This window comes from Neovison vison, chromosome 5 (genome assembly GCF_020171115.1).
Source record: "Neovison vison isolate M4711 chromosome 5, ASM_NN_V1, whole genome shotgun sequence".
Classification (NCBI taxonomy): domain Eukaryota; kingdom Metazoa; phylum Chordata; class Mammalia; order Carnivora; family Mustelidae; genus Neogale; species Neogale vison.
Genome location: NC_058095.1, coordinates 151,955,471 through 151,974,912, shown reverse-complemented (window position 1 = coordinate 151,974,912; position 19,442 = coordinate 151,955,471). Strand labels below are relative to the sequence as shown.

General features: G+C 42.3%; 1 protein-coding gene across 3 annotated transcripts in view; it reads left to right on the top strand.

The window, feature by feature from the left end:
* The window catches only part of ABCC4 (ATP binding cassette subfamily C member 4), a 243,967-nt gene extending 238,129 nt beyond the window's left edge, over positions 1–5,838 (top strand). For all 3 annotated transcript variants that reach the window (XM_044249963.1, XM_044249962.1, XM_044249964.1), the window contains exon 31: positions 4,079–5,838. In XM_044249963.1, coding sequence (XP_044105898.1) covers positions 4,079–4,186 — 108 coding nt within the window. In that variant the 3' untranslated portion in view covers positions 4,187–5,838. The remainder of the gene's footprint in view (positions 1–4,078) is intronic.
* Positions 5,839–19,442: the final 13,604 nt, after the last annotated feature.

Below are 19,442 nucleotides of genomic sequence, written 5' to 3'. Positions count from 1 at the left end.
CGCCCCCTGTGATTCTTTTAGTCTCCTTCCCTTCACTTCTGGCCCAAGGCAACTCCTGGTTCATCATTCTGTGTTGCTGTGCCATATTTCCAAACTCCCAAACTTCTGTTGTCCTCAGATTGATTGTTCTATGTTTGCTTTGAATGTATTGCATTGTCTATTTTGTATAATTTTCATCTGTTCGTTGTTTGGGTGGGGCGGTTTGTTTGTTTGCCGTATGTTTATCTTTTTCCTTTTCCTCACTTTTTTGGGGTGTATTTTATAGATCGTGTACTAATACTTTTTTTGTTGTTGTTATTATGACTACTCACCTTGGAATTGAGTTTTTCCTGGACCATATATTTAGGGTAGTGCTGACTAGGGCACTGTCTCAGACTAAGGGGAATTCTCTCCTTAACATAGGAACTCTTAATGACTCAGAGAAAGAATATGTGTGTGAGTGTGTGTGTGTGTGTGTGTGTGTGAGCAAGAGAGAGAAATTGAAAATGCGTGTTCACTTAGCCTGTCCTCCCTAGCCTGCAGAGATGGGCAGTCACTTGTGTTTCTGTATTTCTCTTCTCTGAGGGCTTATCACTGTGCGTGCTTCAGGCAGAGATGGTGATTCTGGTTGGTTCCTCGCTGACATGCCTTAGAAGTCACCAGTTAGTTGGAAACCTGTGCTTTCCCACGATGGCCGAGCTCTCCCGTAGCTCTCCCAGTTCTGGCTTATCTAACCCCACTGGATCCAGCGGCATATGGTAGCCCATCCGATATCTTGCCATTTGGGATTTCCGAGGACTCCTGAGTTCATCAGAGATGGGCTGCTTTCTCGTCTGGCAGCACCCTTGCTGCCTGGGGTGATTTCTGAGAGGATAAGGGGAGGGGGTGTCCACTTCCATGATCGTTACAGAGGTCTTCTGTGGCTCTCCAGTACTTTTTTTTTTTTTCTTAAAGAATTCATTTATTTGACAGAGAGTGAGAGAAGGAGAGAGAACACAAGCAGGGGGAGCAACAGAGAGAGAGGGGGAAGCAGGCTCCCCGCCCAGCAGGGAGCCCGATGCAGGACTCGATCCCAGGACCCTGAGATCATGACCTGAGCTGAAGGCAGAGGTTTAACCCACTGAGCCACCCAGGTGCCCCTCTCCAGTACTCTTGAACCTTGCTGACACGCCTGCCAGCGTGTACCCCGGAGTTAGACCTGGTGTGAAGACGAGTTGGAGAGGTCCTGGCCCGGAGCCAGGCCTGGGCAGTGTCATGAGAATGGACGAAGGGTCCGGAGCCAGAACTGAGCTGAACTGAAGCTTTCTGGAGGCGACGGCAGTAAAGCTCCGTTGCTGGCCTTCCTCCGCACCCAGGGAAGCTTTTTTCGCTCTATTGCTTTTAGTGGGATCTGATTCCGAGGTTCTTGCTTCATTGACCCGTGGGAGTCACACACTCAGTGACACACTTTGTCTCAGCCTCCGTCCGAGGGACTGTAATGACCCAAACCCAAGAGAAGGAGGGGAGAAGGGACAAGAAACCCAGTCCTCCCTGGTCTTGCCGTCCTCCTGTCCTGCCTCCGAGCTCTTAAGGGCATCGTTGCCTTGATGCATCCCAACTCTTTGGAGCTGGCATTGGTACTGCCCCTTTGGACAAATGGAGAAACTGAGCCAGAACGGGGCAGCCAGCGTCAGGGTTGCGCCTCGTGTCATTTTTCACACCTCTCTGCCGCCCCGGTGACTCTGTTCCCCGAACTGGAGGCGTCCCAGCTGTTTTGTTTTCCTCACTCGAGGGTGGTGCTGCTGCTCTCTTCCACGGACCAGGGGGTTGGGGGGGCCCCTCTCAGAGCGGCCTCGTCATCACACCCGCCACTTAACCGTGGCGTGTCTTTCATCAGCCGTTGGTAGCCGGTAATTAGTCCCTGGGAGGTAAGTCGCTGTCTCACTGCGCAGGTGAGGCAGCCCCTACGGAGAGGGCAGGAGCGATTTTTTTTTTTTCCCAGGATCAGCAGTGAGTCCCAGGGAGAAACCGTGGACATGGGCCTCCCCATCCCGGGCTCAGCCTGCGGCCGGGGGCCCCTTCCTCCAGCTGCCTCCATCGCCCCCCTGGGGGAGACGATCTTTCCCTGTCACCGCTGTCATCGAAGTGTGCTCCCAAACACAGCAACACAGGAGGAAATGAAGGTCGAGTCAAGGATTTAACGACACAGGAAACTCTGCTTTCAGGGTTCAGTTTCAGGTTTTTCAGACCACGAGGCTAAGACTGTTTCAACGAAGCCTTGCTAATAATGACGTTTTCTGCGCATTAAATGACGTTGAGCGGGTTATGGGGAAAGGCATCTGCTTACTTGGGAGAGGACCGTCAAACAGCAGAAAATGAGGGTGTATTTTTCTCTTATTGGCTGATTTGAGTTTCAACAAGAAATAGCCGTTTCGGGGGCGCCTGGGTGGCTCAGTGGGTTAAGCCGCTGCCTTCGGCTCAGGTCATGATCTCAGGGTCCTGGGATCGAGTCCCACATCGGGCTCTCTGCTCGGCAGGAAGCCTGCTTCCTCCTCTCTCTCTCTCTCTCTGCCTGCCTCTCTGCCTACTTGTGGTCTCTCTCTGTCAAATAAATAAATAAAATCTTTAAAAAAAAAAAAAAAAAGAAATAGCCGTTTCGGAGTACAGACATAGATCACTGTACAAAATATGAGCTGCTTTGCATTTGCCAAAAAAAGATAAAAAATCACTGCCCCAAAGGTGTTATTTTGAAATACTTGCATGATAATCGAAATAGCCTCCGATTTCACCCAGTGCAGTCCAAACATTCTTGGAGAAGTCCTTTTTCTCCTTAAGTGACATTTTAATATATAATATTTCAAAGGTAATGTTATTTTTGGAGTAGCAAGTATGCAAGCAGCAAGAGAGAAAGAAAGTACACTTAATCTGCAGGTAGGTGTCCCAGCAATTTTCTTTTTTGTATGGGCAGCCCATTATCTGCCATGATAACTTTGTTGACAGCACCCACAAATGTGTTCGGAGCCTGGTTTTGTAAGACAGATCCAGGATCCTGCGACTAAGAGATCCAGATCAGAACACGTGTTAACCTTCAGATAGATGGTACATTTTCTGTTTTAAAGACTCAAACAAAACTTTTCACATTCTTCTTTGGGGGGAAAAAAAATTACATTTGAAGTCCTTTTTCACCCAAACCCATTTTGAGATAAGCGCTCACAAGTCTTGACATTATTCCATTTTGTCATGCGCACCTGTCAAGGAACTGAGATAGGATACAGCTCCTAAAAACTGATGATTGCGGAACAGAGAAACTTGACAGCATTTCATTCCCTTTATGTTCTGATTATACATTTATCAGAAAACCTGTATCTCTTCTAGTTCAGCTAGAAATTGGTAGAATTCAAGAACTCAAAGGCTTGGCAAAGAACTGTCCTATTATTCGGTATCATCTTACATTTTAGAGAAGTTGCTTGGTTGAGTCATTGTTAAAGCTCTTGCTTCTCTTTTCCTTATTGTCGCCCGCTATCCACAGATCACATTTCTATAGGGCCCGGTAACTGCTTTGCCGCGCAAATTAAACGCCGGGATATTTCATACGTATACGCCAGCGTTTCAATGCTTGTCAATCAGAGTTTATAAAATATAGGGATTACAACCTGATATTAACATCCAAATCTATTGTGCTCATTCTATGTGTGAAAATGAGAAACCCTCGTACCGACACTAGATTCCCTGGCCTCTTTGTCACCCTGTTTTTAATTTATCTTCAGGCTTTGTGTCAGTAAAATGATTTTGCTTTATCAATTTAATGTAGTGATAAAACGTATCTGTGAATCAGAATGATCAGAAGCAAAAGGGGAGCTACAGGTTGTCTGGCATTAAGCCCAGATCCGCTGAGGAGTTTAATCGGCTGCTTCCTTCATTGAAGGGAACAAGTCCCTGTTTTGGTTTTTGGTGTTTTGTTTTGGTTTGTTTTTTTGTTTTTTAATTATACCTCCACCAGCGGTGGGATGCCCTTCATGTGAAGACGTGGGCATAGACATGCATCGCCTTGGGGAGGAGGACTTGGAAACTTTTAAACATGTTCTTTTTACACCTGTCATTCTTCTTCTTTTTTTTCTAGGAGTATTTCAAAAGGAATTACCCAGATATTACTCACAGAGACCACGTGATTATGAATGCTTCCAATGGACAGCCCTCAGCCTTCACTATTTTTGAGACAGCGCTGTGATCCTACCCCAACATCAAGTCTGTTCCAAAGGCATTTTTGTATAGTTTCTGCACTGCGTAACTATATATTGTACTTTTTACACTAGCAAAAAATATTTTACACATACAAGATGTTTGGAGTTTTCCTCCGACTTCACTGGGTGATTTCAAGCTCGAGCAGGATGATGTACTATTTTTTTATTTATATATTATAGTTTGTTTGTTTATTTGTTTTTTCTTATCCAAATCACAGGTGCAGGACACCAGTAAAAGCTGTTAACCAGGTCTGGTGCCTTAAAGAGACGTCAGAGCCAAACCTCATTTTGTTAGGTATAAGACAAAGTTGTCACAGACTTTTCTTTTTCTTTTTTTACTGCCCTCCCAAATTACATATTACTTTCCAGTGATATCAGGGATTCTATTTACTTGAAGACTGTGTGAAGTTGCCATTTTGTTTGGCCACTTCCTTTAACATCACGGGGATCCATTATTTCTTCCCAGAGGCCTCTGGTTGAAATCGTACAGATACAACTAATAGGAAAAACTGAAAATACACTTGAAGGGACATTAGAGTGACCCCCCCAAAAAGGATATATGCTTGACACACAGGAGGGCGGTGTTTAATGACACATGCTGAAAGACAAGGAAGAGAACATCATGCCTCTTCACCATGGGTGACTTGATCACAAAGGACACACATGTGACCCTCGGTCACCTTCTGGATGTGCGCACCTCCACCACGGGCACCACTTCTGCCCCAGGGCTCAGCGTGGTGACATTTTCCGAAAAGACCCAACCACTAGCTATAATTCTGGACCACAGAGCAGTCGTCTTATCTGGATTTCTGGCTCACTGCCCCCTTTAGTCTGTTGACTAAAAGCCTTTTTGATTTAGCCTTTCTTGCCATCCCTGCTATGCTGCACACGTAGGCTTTCCTGACTTGGTGAGGAAGCCCAAACCTCTTCGGCAAAGATGGCAATGACTGTGCAGTGTGTTCTCGGGGTGCACCCAGGGGCTGCCCAGGTTATTCTCCTTCTGACCACTATTAGTGCTTCGTTTGGTCTTTCTGATGAGCGACTCTGCAGACTGCTCTACTCTCCAGGCCTGCTGCACTTTATTTGAACCATGGGTCTTTTCGTTCTTCTGGATGGTGGCTCCGGTGCGTGAGTTCAGGTTGCTAAAGGTTTTACGGTTGCGGTTCTAAGTAGATGCTCATGACCTCCAGGTGAAGGCGTGACCACCGTCGAGTCGCCTGTATTCATCGATATGCCCTCATACAGCGGATCTGGGCACTCTTCAAAGAGAGAAACAGATGTTTCATACCATCAAGCCTTAAAAAGCACACCCAGCAAACTACGCAAGATACACTGAGTGCAGTCGCTGTTGGACCCCTCGTATTTAGAAATGATAAGGTGAACGTCTAGTTCAGCAAGTCAGTAAGTCGTTCCGTAGTCGTGGGTAGTATTTCAGGAGACTGAAGGACAACAATGATGATAATGAGGTTTGTTAACACAGCGGAAATACTGGAAACGTGTATGCGCTTTTTTGGTCTCTAGAGGTGAAAGGCAGTTTAAAAAAAAATGTTTCTATTTTATTTCTGTTTTAATGTCATAGCATTTTTTTTTTTCTAATGAAACAAAATTCATTTGAAATAAATGACAGTTTTCATCTCCATTCCGGGGTCTGTGTTTTGTTCTTAGAGAGATTACTGACTCACGTCCTTGCTGTTGAAAGCCAACGAGTTTTCCAGAGATCAAAAAATGTCTTCATTATCAACTGGTTCTCTTGGCTAACTAGATGTATCAAATATTCTAAGTAGCCAGGTGGGTTTCAGACAGGTTGAAACAGCAGCTGGTTGCATCCCTTCCAGGAAGGGATAGAGTATTAGCTTCTGCCCTAGGCTTGAACAAGTATTAAGTTGTTGAGGGCTTTGTTTTGTTTTTTTGGAAGGTGACTTAGCCCTGAACTAACAGGAAACATTTATTGCTGCTGTACTAAAACACTGTAGAACGTTGGTTCTCAAAGGTTGGTCCCCGGACCCGCAGTCAGCCTCACCTGGGAATTTGTCAGAAATGCAAATCCCAGATGTACTGAATGAGAAACTGGTGGTGTGGACCCGGAATCTGTGTCTTAACAAACCCTTTGGGTGCTTCTGATTCTAAAATCTGAGAACCAGGACCACAGAACATAAAGAACTAAGAGATCATTAAGAAAAACACAGGAAAAGAAAGAAAGAAAAAGAAAAGCACAGAAAGCCCAGTTAGAGGAATGAACTAGAGACCCAAAAATGTACCTCGCAAAAGAGAATATCCGAGTGACTGATAGCTAGAAATGTCTTACTCTTATCAGTGACCAGGGAAATGCAAATTAAAGCCATGTCCAGCTAGCACTGGACATCCGCTAGCATGCTACAAAGAAAAAGCAACCCATCGGGGCACCTGGGTGGCTCAGTGGGTTAAAACCTCTGCCTTTGCTTAGGTCATGGTCTCAGGGTCCTGGGATCGAGCCCCGCATCGGGCTCTCTGCTCAGCAGGGAGCCTGCTTCCCACCCCCCTCTGCTCGCTGCCTACTTGTGATCTCTCTCTGTCAAATACATAAATAAAATCTTAAAAAGAAAAAAAAAAAGGAAACCCATCAAGCACCGCTGGGGCTATGGGAATTCTCATGCACTGCTGTGTGTGTAAAAAAGAGTACATCGAATAAACAACTTTGGAAAAACACTTTGACGGCATTTACTCAAGCTGCACACCTTATGATCCATTAACTCTACTCCAAATGTATACATGGGCTCCAAAAGATAGAAGATGTTTCTAGAAACATAATTCCTAGGAGTCCCAAACTGGAAATAATCCAAAAGCTCATCACCAGCAGGAGGAAAATGCACGATGTGATAAAATACTCCACACTAATGGAAGCAGTTACACCACATTGACAACACAGGTGAATCTTAAAAACTTAAATCTGCCCCCAAAGGTTAATGATGACTCTGTTTATGCAAAGTTCCAAAGGTCTTGAAACTGTAGTGTTCACTTGGTTCACTTTGGGGAGGTGGAAGGTGTTGGTAATTGGGAGAAACAAAAAGGAAGTTTCTAGGATATTAAAGTGGTTTTTTTTTTTCTTTTTTCTTTTTTTTTTTTTTAATTGGGCAATGGTTAGGTCAGTATTGTGTTCCTTTATTTTCTGTTACATGTCCCTTTTTGCAATTCAGGAAAAATATTCTCAGCCTTGTATTTCTTTTAGAATCTCATTTAAATTCAGTGACCAACCTGCATCTGGGAAGTTACCTGTGCTGAGTTCTTAAAATATGAACTTGTGGAAGCCTCATCCTGTGACCCCTAGCCAATGGCCTCACTTGAAGCTCTTGGTACATGAGAGGTCCAGGTCTGTATTCCCTCTGGTCAATTAATAAGATAAATCCGACTTATCAAAAGGAACTGTAAGATCTTTCTGGGATCCTTTTTAACCACTTTACTAAGGTACATGGGCATACAAAAAGCTACATATTTAATATGTACAACTTGATAAGTTTAGATCAGCCTATGCTTCTTAAATCATCACCACAATCTATACCATAAACTTACCCATCACCTCCAGAAGTTTCCTCCTAATACCATAATTGGTTGCTGCCTTGTGAAGAAACAGTTTAAGTCAATTCAATGCAGTGAATTAGACTTGTTAAGTATTGTGATAGTTTGGTTAGTCATTGGTTAACTTATCAGGTGACTACCTTGTTCCTGTGTGAGCTGAGGAAAATCTGTTTTTCTTATAGAGGGTCTGACCAGAGATTATGCATCTATTTGTTTCTTACCTAATTCCGAAAAGTTTAGTGATGTTTAGAATACTGTCTTGAAATGTGTTAAATTTAGCTCCTGAATGTGAAGTCACTTTCCACAATTCTGTTTTGGAGTGTTTTCAAGATAACATTTTTACTCAAGATAATTTATGACATTCTGGGTACCACATCTCAAGGGGAAAAAAAGTTTGTAGTTTCTCTAATGTAGTTCTGGGAATGGTTGAATTATATTTTGACCAAAAGGAAATTTTGGTCAAATTTCACTTGGAATGAAGAAAACTAAGAAAGTTCAAACTAAAAGAAAACTCCTAAAAACCATGTTAATGGTTAACCCCATTTAGTGATCAACTGATTGAATTCTCAAAAGATCTTTGATTGAAAATTGAGTGTGTCAGTACAAGGAAATTATATTCTTAGAAAGTTATAAATGACATCATTCCACTAGTACAGACTGAAAATGGTTCTAGAGTTCCTTAAGAATTGCAAAAAATTCATGGATTTGCTTCCACAAAGCAGGCATTTTAATGGGTATGTTGATCCTTATCAAGTTGACTATTTTTTTCTTTTTAAAATTTTAATTTTTTCAATTTTATTTTTTCAGTGTTCCAAGATTCATTGTTTATGCACCACACCCAGTGCTCCATGCAATATGTGCCCTCCTTAATACCCACCACCAGGCTCACCTGACCCCTTAGCCCCCTCCCCTCCAAAACCCTCAGTTTGTTTCTGAGTCCACAGTCTCTCATGGTTCATCTCCCCCTCCAATTTCCCCCAATTCACTTTTCTTCTAATGTCCTCCAGGTTATTCCTTTATGCTTCACAAGTAGGTGAAACCATATGATAATTGAATCTCTCTGCTTGACTTACTTCACTCAGCACAATCTCCTCCAGTCCCATCCATGTTGATACAAAAGTTGGGTATTCATTCTTTCTGATGGAGGTATAATGGTCCATTTTATATATGGACCATATCGTCTTTATCCATTCATCTGTTGAATGGTATTTTGGCTCTTTCCACAGTTTGGCAATTGTGACCATTGCTGCTATGAACATTGGGGTACATATGGCCCTTCTTTTCACTACATCTGTATCTTTGGGGTAAATACCCAGTAGTGCAATTGCAGAGTCATAGAGTCTATTTTTAATTTCTTAAGGAATCTCCACACTGATTATAAAGAACTCCTCACTCAACACTCAAAAAACAGATAATCACGTCAAAAAATGGGCAGAAGACATGAACAGACACTTCTCCAAAGTAGACTTACAAATGGCTAACAGACACATCAAATTGAATATTTTTTAAAAGATTTTTTTTTAGAGAGAGTGTGAGCCCAGGGGATGGGGATCAGGGAGTAGGAGAGGAAGAGGAAAAGAAAATCTCAAGCAGACTCCTCGTTGATGAAGTGGGGTATCCTCGCCCCTGCCGTGCTGCTTGATACCACAACCCTGAGGTCATGACCTGAGCTGAAATCAAGACTTGGACGTTTAACTGACTGAGTCACCCAGGTACCCCTCAAATTCAGTATTTTAAACAAAGGTTAACCATATTCACACACAAAGTAATTCCATTTTGTGTTCTATTTGGAGGATTTAGAGACAATATTATATATATAACCAATAATTTTCAAGCAAAACCCCCACCACCAAGTATTAGAATCATTTTCGATACCTGTTGCATTTCGGTTCTCTGGAACACAGACTCCAAGGTGGCGTGTTGGGAATGTTTATTAGGGGTGCCCTTGAGATCAGTGCTTGTAGAATCACGAGGGAAGAAACAGGATAGGGCAGAGGGAAAAGCTGGATGAAGCTGGAATGCCGGCTGGGTGACCTTAGCGGACCCTACTGGGGTTCCTGGAACTCACATAGCCCATCAGAGTGTCCTGCTATGGGCTGATGTCCAGGCCTTTAAAGATACCCCTGCCTTGATTGGCTATTTTATATGGGATGCTCCCAGAAGGGCTGGTGGCTGGACATTGCCTACTAGCAGCACTTCCGGCAGCTGGAGCAATGTCCTTGAAGGGGCATTTGGGCAGAGTATCTCTGTGTCCACCTGGTGTGTCACAGCTCTGGAAGGAGATGACAAGGGTGTGCTGGCAGAAGACCCTTGGTGATTGACATTTAAGTCAAAAGTACTGACCAAATGGTTGTTCTCAATGCCCTGGTCTAAAAAATAGAGGAGAGCATCCATGTAGGGCACATAGGCCCATTCTCTAGGGTCAGCCCAGTTTTCATCCCTTCTAGGAGACCATTTTAGGATCAACCTTTTCCTGGGTTGCTCCTATCTATGTATTTCTGTAATACCCGACCAACCCATGCGTTAAACTGAGCTTGATGTCCTTTGTTGCCAAGCCTAAACTTGGCTTGATGTCCTTTGCTGCCATCTTGAAACACTTAATTTTTTTTTTAAGATTTTATTTATTTATTTGAGAGAGAGAGACAGTGAGAGAGAGCACGAGCGAGGAGAAGGTCAGAGAGCGAAGCAGACTCCCCATGGAGCTGGGAGCCTGATGCGGGACTCGATCCCGGGACTCCAGGATCACGCCCTGAGCCGAAGGCAGTCGTCCAACCAACTGAGCCACCCAGGCATCCCGAAACACTTAATTTTTAATCAAAGGACCTCGCTTTGTCATCTTGCACTGGGCCCTGTAAATTCTGTAGCCTAGCCTAACTAGAAGTACGTGTAGGTGACCTGTTTCCTCACTCAACCAAGAGCTTCTAAAGACTTGAGCGGTGCCCTCTTTGTTTTTTAATTACATCTTACAGCAAAGTGTTACAAAGGGGGTGCTCAATAAATGGTTGCTGAAATGAATAATGACAGAAGAAATGCTCCTTTTTTTTTTTTTTTTTTTGAGATTTTATTTACTTGAGAGAGTGTGAGCAGAGGGGAGGAACAGAGAGAGAGGGACAAGCAGATTCCATACTGGCCGCAGAACCCAGCATAGGATTCAGTCTCATGGCCCCGAGATCATGACTGGAGCTGAAACCAAGAGTCAGACGCTTAACCAACTAAACCACCCAGGTGCTCCGGAAGAAATCTTCCTTTTAAACTTTATAATTCTGACATTTTAAGATGTAGCCTGCCTGGGCAGAAAGCCCTGGTTTGGAGTCAGTCCCACAGATCTGCCTGCCAATTCTGTCTCTGCCACTTGCTAGTAAAATGGGTGACCAGGAGAATGTACCATCCAAAGTGGGACAGTTCTGACTGAAAGGAAAGTGTCAACCAGCTAAGGTGCCTGAGCAATAAACTAGCACCATCCTCAACAAAAATGGGATATGTCACCCTCTAGCCACGTAGCCCTCCTTCCATGCACAGGTTTCTCAATCTTTTTCAACTTCAGTTGCTTCATCTGATCTGTAAAGTGAATCTATTTCCTGCCCTTGCATAGTTGCTTTGGTTGGGATGATCACAGGGCCAAGAGCCCCCAAAGAGACGGGATTGCATCATTGACCTTGGACAAGAAGAGGGTCCCCCTTTTCCACCAAGAGAAGAGAGCAAGATGGGTGTGGATGAAGGTGGGTCTGTAGACCATGGAAGATATGTTTGAGGAGCTCCTCATCTGATGGTCTCTGCCAAACTGTTCTTACTACGCATAGAGTTAAAAGGAAACAAGCACAAGTTCTGGAGACAGTCTTCTAGGTTCAAATACTGGCTCCTTCTGCGCATTGGCTCTGGCTGTGGACAGGAGATCTATCACTTGCTAACCGTGAGATCTTATGGTCAGGAAGAGCACTACACATCAATCCTTTGTAAGATTGAGATCAGAATGGTGCTTTGCTCAGAGGGCTCTGGCAAAGTTTAAATGTGACTGTGACACAGTGTACGGTCTGTGAACTAGTGCCAGTCCACGAACCGTCTGCAACTATTTGACATTGCCATGACATCCGAACTCTGGATTGGTGGAATCTTGTCCAGCAGGCTAGAGAGGAATTTGAGTGTTGACCTTGTATGGTGAGGAGCATGTAGCCTGAGCTACGTTCTCGCCGTAAGTGGTGGAATCTGCGTTAATTTGCAGTGGACTGAAAGTTTAAAATAATTAAATAGGGGCACCTGGGTGACTCAGTCGGTTAAGTGTCTGCCTTCGGCTGAGGTCATGATCCCAGGGTTCTGGGATCGACTGAACCCCACGTCCAGCCCCTGCTCAGTGGGGAGTCTGCTTCTCCCTCTACCTCTCCCCTACCAGGCTGTGCTCTCTCTCACGTGCACTCACTCTCTAACAAATAAATCAAATCTTTTTTTAAAAAAAGTGTTTTGTGCAATGTGTAGTGTGTGTGTATAAATATATATAATGTATATGTATATACATATATATGTATATATCTCCTTGAAATAGACATACCATCAGAGACAACATTCAGAAGTAACTGATGTATTGGCATCTTGTTCATATTTCTGATATGTGAGGTATACAGTACTAATTACCTTTTCCCTGATGTTTGCCAAATTTGAATAAAGGCATTGGTACAAAAAAAAAAAGATTTTATTTATTTATTCGACAGAGAGAGATCACAAGTAGACAGAGGCAGGCAGGAGAGAGAGAGGAGGTAGCAGGTTCCCTGCCGAGCAGAAAGCCCAATGCGGGGCTCGATCCCAGGACCCCGGGACCATGACCCGAGCCGAAGACAGAGGCTTTAACCTACTGAGCCACCCAGGCGCCCAAATAAATAAAATCTTAAAAAAGTAATTAAACTGATTCTTAATCCCAGATAATTGAGAAGCACTGCTTTAGGGTAGTGCTAAATATGTAATTAGGTCTCAATAAATACTAGCCTCTTCATTAATTGTTACCATATCAAGCAAAAATTATTTCATATTTATGCTTAAACTTCAACCTCATAGGCTTTCAAAAGTCTCTACTCTGCATTTGCAATACTCCATAACATTAAAAAGTTAAAAATAATGAAATTCCTGCTCGAAATTAAGAGTTTTTTTCCCCTTAGTCTAAAAAGATACCAAAAAAACAAAACAATACTGTGTATGTGTTTATATCCGCTATATTCTTGAATCTAAAGCATGGTCTTGGGGAAGGTCCCTGAGAACACACCAGGCCACTTTAAAAATCCTCTGAAGGAAAAAAAAAAATCCTCTGAGGAACTTAAGGTTTTATGTGTGAGCTGTTGATTTCCCTTGGAAAACAGAAAGAATATGGATTAAGTGAACTTGTACTTTTTAAATCTAATGTTCTAAGGAAAATAACCTCATTTTCCCTCCTAAAAACTAAAACAGCAGTGTGTGTTGAAAAACAGAGAGAAACATATGTTTATTTGATTTTAGAACTTAAAAATAACATTAATAAAAGGAATAACTTGCCTCAGCCCTATAAGACCTCCATGTATACTCTGGGCCCATCTAACTTGCCTTGGGGGTCAACATTGGGATGGTAAGATTCTTCAAGAAGAACCAAGATCAAGACTTAGATACAATAAGAATGTTTTGCAGAAAGCTTACATTGGATGGTTTTGACTAAATTCTGTCTTTCAGCAGCCATGCTCATAAGACTAGCCAACTCGCAATTATCCATCCCAATAGATGGAAGCTTTGGGTATTCCAAAAACAGTGTTTGATCCAAAAGTTAATCATATTTAATTTTGGAGGGCATTACGTGCAAAACATTTTTTAAATTAAATTTTGCAAACTACTAGACAAAAATTAAAAACGAGTCTCTTTGAGGCAGAGTTTATATCACGTTAAGAGTGCTGTAAGAAAGAAACCATCAACAGAGGATGGAGGATTTTTTATATTTCAATTTTAGAGCACATGGGTTTTTTTAAAAAAAATCCATGAATCCATACTGATTCTAATAAGATAGGTGATTGATAAAAGGGAAAGTTTGTTTTGTTTTTTCTTTTGCAGTAAAATATCAACTAGTACTCGTGGAAGGAGTGACGGAAGAAGTACCACATGGCAGTCATCGTGTCAAAAATAATTCAGACAACATCCAACAGAGGCTGCTAAATGGATATAGGGTGAATGGGTTTTGGGAGGCAGAGGGACAGGACAGGGTATTTGCACAGACTGAAAGTATCTTTTCAGACTAATTAGTTCATAAGGGAAGAATTGTATCTTTAAAGTGGAAAACTCTGGCAGACCCCGCCCTAACCAAGTGACCACGGGTCACCAGTAAAGGACCACCTGACACCCTTGCCCCTTGATGTGCGAAGCAATGACATCATACCATTTCTGGGGTACTTCTGCCTTTCCACTAAGGGGGAAAAAAAAGCATAATCTCAAGTCAACAGACAAACCCAAATTGAGGGCATTCTACAAAACCACTGACGTGTACTCTTCTAAAAACAAAACAAAACAAAACAAAAAACAAAAAAACGTGTTTTATTTTGTAGTAATCTGATGCACAACGTGGAGCTTGAGCTCAGAACCCCTAGATCAAGAGCCATGTGCTCCACTGACTGATCCAGTCGGGAACCTTTGGCCTGTACTCTTTAAAAATGCTAATGACAGGGGCCCCTGGGTGGCTCAGTCATTAAGTGTCTGCCTTTGGCTCAGGACATGATCCCAGGCTCCTAGGATCCTGGGATTTAAAAAAAAAAAATCAATACTGAGACAATTGGTAACACAGGAATGAGAATTGTATAGTAGATAATAGAGTCGTATCAATATTAAATTTCTCAAATCCTGTTATGTAAGAGAATGTCCTTATTCTCAAGAAATACACACTGATGTATCTAGCAGGGAAGGGTTATGGTGTTTATAACTCACTCAAATAGTTCAATAAAAAGGATTATGTTATATATATATGTTATATATTATATTGTATTATATATGATGTCATATCACATATGTCATATCATATCATATATCATCCGGGATCAGAAACAATTTTTCTGCCTACCTATCTTATCTATAAAGAGAGAAAGCAAATGTAGTTAAACATGTTAAATGAGCAAACCTGGATGAGAGACGCACTGGAGTTCATTGTACTCTGACTGCAACTTTGATGTAGACATCAGTTTAAAAAAAAAAAAGAAGAAAAGAAAAAGTGCCACAGCTCAGCCACAATGAAGACCCATATTCGGCAAAGCCAGAGCTGACTCCCTGTGGTCTGTAGAGATCATCAGACAATTCTAGTTCTGTGAGTAGGGCTGGTGTGGCTCCCTCCATGCTGCAGGCTTCCCATCTAGCTGGAAGCAAATGCTCTTCACCAGGGAGCAGGTAGACTCATGGTGCCTCCTGCTAATGGATTTATTTTCCACGCAGGCAAGGCCAGCCTTATGTGATCTTCTAAGGCCATGACAATGTCAAATGCAGAATCACTATGGGCCAGATCTCCAGGACTGTTTTTTACTCCGTTTTTGGAGGGAGCAGCCATCTGGGGGGTCCCCCATGTTCTGAGCGAAGGTTTTGTCAAGAACAGAACTGGGGTTAGAAGTGGTTGCCTGGGTGTCTACGGACAATTGAAACACCAAGTGCTGTTTGTTGCCCTTCAACAAAAACCGCGTGGATGATTCCAAACTCTGTGTTCTGGAGTCAGTTCATCTCCACCAGAAGGCTCTCGTTCTTGCCCGTGATACATAAGACATTCCTATCTGGAGTTATACCCATCAAGCTTATCCTGCTGTGCATTTTCCTAATCTGAAAATAGATGAACTTTTTTTCATTCATTTTCTTTTTTTTTTTTTAAGATTTTATTTATTTATTGGACAGAGAGAGAGATCATAAGTAGGCAGAGAGACAGCCAGAGAGAGAGGAGGAAGCGGGCCCCCCGCTGAGCAGAGAGCCCGATGTGGGGCTCCATCCCAGCACCCCGGGATCATGACCAGAGCTGAAGGCAGAGGCTTAACCCACTGAGCCACCCAGGCGCCCCTTTTTCATTCATTTTCTTAAAGATTTGGTTTAACCCATCTGGTTCTGGCACCAGTGAACTTTAGAAGAAAGCATCATTGCTATGTTGATGCTACCTGTAAATATACAAGCAGGTGAGCCAAGGATATTTGTTCTAGAATTCCTTTCCTCCAGATAGGAAACCAGTTTCAAGAAAGTTCACCTTGGCAATCTGAAAGAGTGCTGAGAAATAGGAAATGTCTGATTCTACAAAACAGATGAACATCTCTGGTCACTTTACAGTTCTACTGAAATTTGATTTCTTTTACTAAATATTTCTAGTTTTTCTAGAATTTTCTAGTTTTTCTTCCTTGCTATTTTACGGTGAATGTAGTGAAAATAATGAGGGTGCATTATGGTCTCCAATTTGCCAAAGTTAAAAGAGGTAGTACTTACTTGTGTCAAGGACATAACAAACCGAGCGTTTTCAAAAATGCTGGTGGAGATGTAAATTGCAAACTTTCTGAAATGTCACATAGTAACACACGCTAAGGTCCTTAAAACGTTCCTGTATTTTGGCTCAAAAATTTCTAGACATCAACTTCAAAGATAGAAGTATGAATTCTAATGAAAAAAACCCATATTCAAATATATTTGTTGCAATATTACTTGTAATATCAAAAATGGAAATAAGCTATATTCCAGAAGAGGTCCAAATTTGGTATATTCATGCAATAAAGTATTAGGAGGCCAACAAAATAGTCTTTCCAAAGATAATTTCCAAAAATACTCCTTTTATAATATTAAATGAGAAAAATCATCTAATTTTTAAACATCTTGTAAAGCACATTCATATCTTTAAGGCTCTGAAATTTAGTAATAAAAATGTTAACAATAGTTATTTCTAAGAGATTTGATTATCACTGATTTTTTTATTTTTCTTCTTTATTTTCACTTTCCAAATTACCTACAACAAGCATGAGTTAATGCTAAGGTCAAGAAATTATAAAGAGAAGTCATATTGCCTCTTTCAGTTAGAATAGTGAGTTTATATTTTATTTATGAAGAATGTCTTACCTGTTCACACAAATGCTCTAACTTCAATACCTTTACATCAGATACTCCATTAGCTCATGAGCTGTACGCTTCCTTAGAAAAGTTTTTATCATGGTCTACATATCATTCCAGTGTTCCTATTCTCTTGCACTATCTGGCCAGTTTGAAAATTCCAATGTTATTCCCATTAAAAGTCCAGGCCACATGAACACTGGGCTTAGTGAGGCTTTGCATTCAAAAACAATTTTTGAACCACAATTTTAGGTCAGATAATCATTTATTTCTAAAACTTGGAAATCTTTTTAAATAAAGACCTAAATGTCACTGTGGAAGGGTTAAGAAGAAAACCAAGTTAGTAGTGATGAACACGACCTACTTTGTCCATACGCCATCCAAGAAGGACAATAATGTATATCACATCTGGTTTTTACTGAAATGCTGGCTTTGAAATTACACAATGGGTCTAAATTTGCTACCACATGTCTTGGGGGGGGGGGCGTCGGGAGACCTCTAAAATCAAATTATCAGGCAAAAAGAAATTTTAGGCAAAATTTTCCGAGAAACTTAGTGTTTCCCCATTTTGTAGTAATGTTGGAGCTTTTGATTTCCAAGTGCAGGGGCAGAAATGCAGATGACAACTAGCAATCTAAGACAATGACTTGTTTGGGTGGAATTTAGACTTTCAAGTCCTTCTCAAGCAGGTGGGCTCCTGGGGAATGGTTGAGTAGGAAGACTGTATCATCACATCAGCTCAGCCACAAGGACTGCTGCTGGACCCATGCTACCCAGGGAGGAGAACAGGTTAGCCATCTGTCGGTAACTCTGGGTTCTCTTCCTTGCTTTCTCACCTCTGTTCCCTCTCCTGCTAAATAGAACATGACTAGAGCTTAAAGAATTTCCTGGCCTTTGGATGGAGATAATACAGCCTATCTGAGAATCAGTTCTGTATTGAAACCAGCAATAGTTACCTCTACCTGAGCAAGATATCACTATGTTGATTTCCTCAGTGCCAGGAGCCTCTCTTCAAAGCTTGGTTTTTGAGGAGGTAGACCAGATGCCCGCCCATGTTACTGTGACTTAAGGAGTCCTGGGAAAATCCTCTACATAGAATATGTTTCTCACTGATGCTTGAAGGGCCATCACTGGTGATGCATTCCTACGGATACCTTGTGCTCTTGACTTTTAAAAAATAAGATACTGCATTCTTATGAAGGGATTAAAACATGAAGTCACTAAAACTTTAGATGAGTGAGTTTACCCTACTGCTTTCTCCCTAATGGAAGAAGTAGTAGATACCACACCTGATTTGGAGGAAGTGGTATTTGGGAGCCTTCTGGAAGGGAAGAAATCATCCTTAGTAAACAACACAGAAATCTTATCAATAAAGATATTTTAACAATCATATTGCAAGATATCAAACATAATAAGGAAATTGCCAACATACTGCATAACACACAGGCAATTAGTGAATTTGGCTTCACTGTCTATAGCCAGAGGTATAAATGTGACCACCAGCCACCAGCCCGTCTTACCTATTAAGCCAAATTTTCCTTCATATTCACTTTGGGACATAGTTGGTGCGAGGATCTTGGAGGATTTGACTTGGAGTTCATCATTTTGGGGAGAAGGAACTTGAAGAACCAGGCTGCCTTAGTAAAGAGAGAGTTCTCCTTAAGGTGCCAAGGGAGTGTTCAAGGTCAATGAGTTCTCTTTTATCGGAGCCTGGCTAAACACGGCATCTGGACCATAGGAGAAGAATAATCAGTGTCAGTTGAGAGAATGAATGGCTTTCATACGGAGTATTGTTGAACAAGCTGATCCTTGCTTACGGCAAACAACCGTCACCCACATCTCAACATGAAATAATTCAGATGTAGTTTATACTTTGCGATCACTGATTGGAGACGTGTTTTTATGTACTAAGTGTGCTATTTATGCCAATAATTTCTGTTTTTTTCTCTGCTTTGATGGAAAAAGTATCTACTACTGGCAGGCCCACATATCATATGTCTAAATAGGTTTAGCTAAAGTGAAGCTAACACAATGTTCACTAATATATGTTTTATCCTCCCATCTTGGAAATCCTTCAGAATCACCTGGAAGGCCTGATTCACATTTAGAATTCTTGGGTTCTCTGGGTTCTGGGCTGAAATGTGGAAGTGTGGGGAGAGCTGGCCAATACCCACAGCCCACACCTGCTAAAACCTCAGCTGCACAAGTAAGGACAGCATGGACGACACAGGCCATCCTGTCTACCGTCAACCCCAGCCGGTAGGCCCTCCCAGGCCCAGGACGACTCATACCATCAATGCTGCCTGATGTCGTCGCCCGTTTGAGGATGGAGTCAGGCAACAGATCCATCCTGCAGGTGGGCTGGGGCCATTCGGGCAGCCCGTTCGGCATCCTGGCTGCCTTGAGTGGTCTAGATCAGTACTGCTGGATTTTTTTTTTTTTTTTTAAGATTTTATTTACTTATTTGACAGAGAGAGAGAGAGAGAGAGATCACAAGTAGGCAGAGAGGCAGGGATGGGGGGAAGCAGGCTCCTTGCTGAGCAGAGAATCCGACGCCGGGCTTGATCACAGGACCCTGAGATCATGACATGAGCCGAAGGCAGAGGCTTAACCCCATTGAGCCACCCAGGCGCCCTGGTA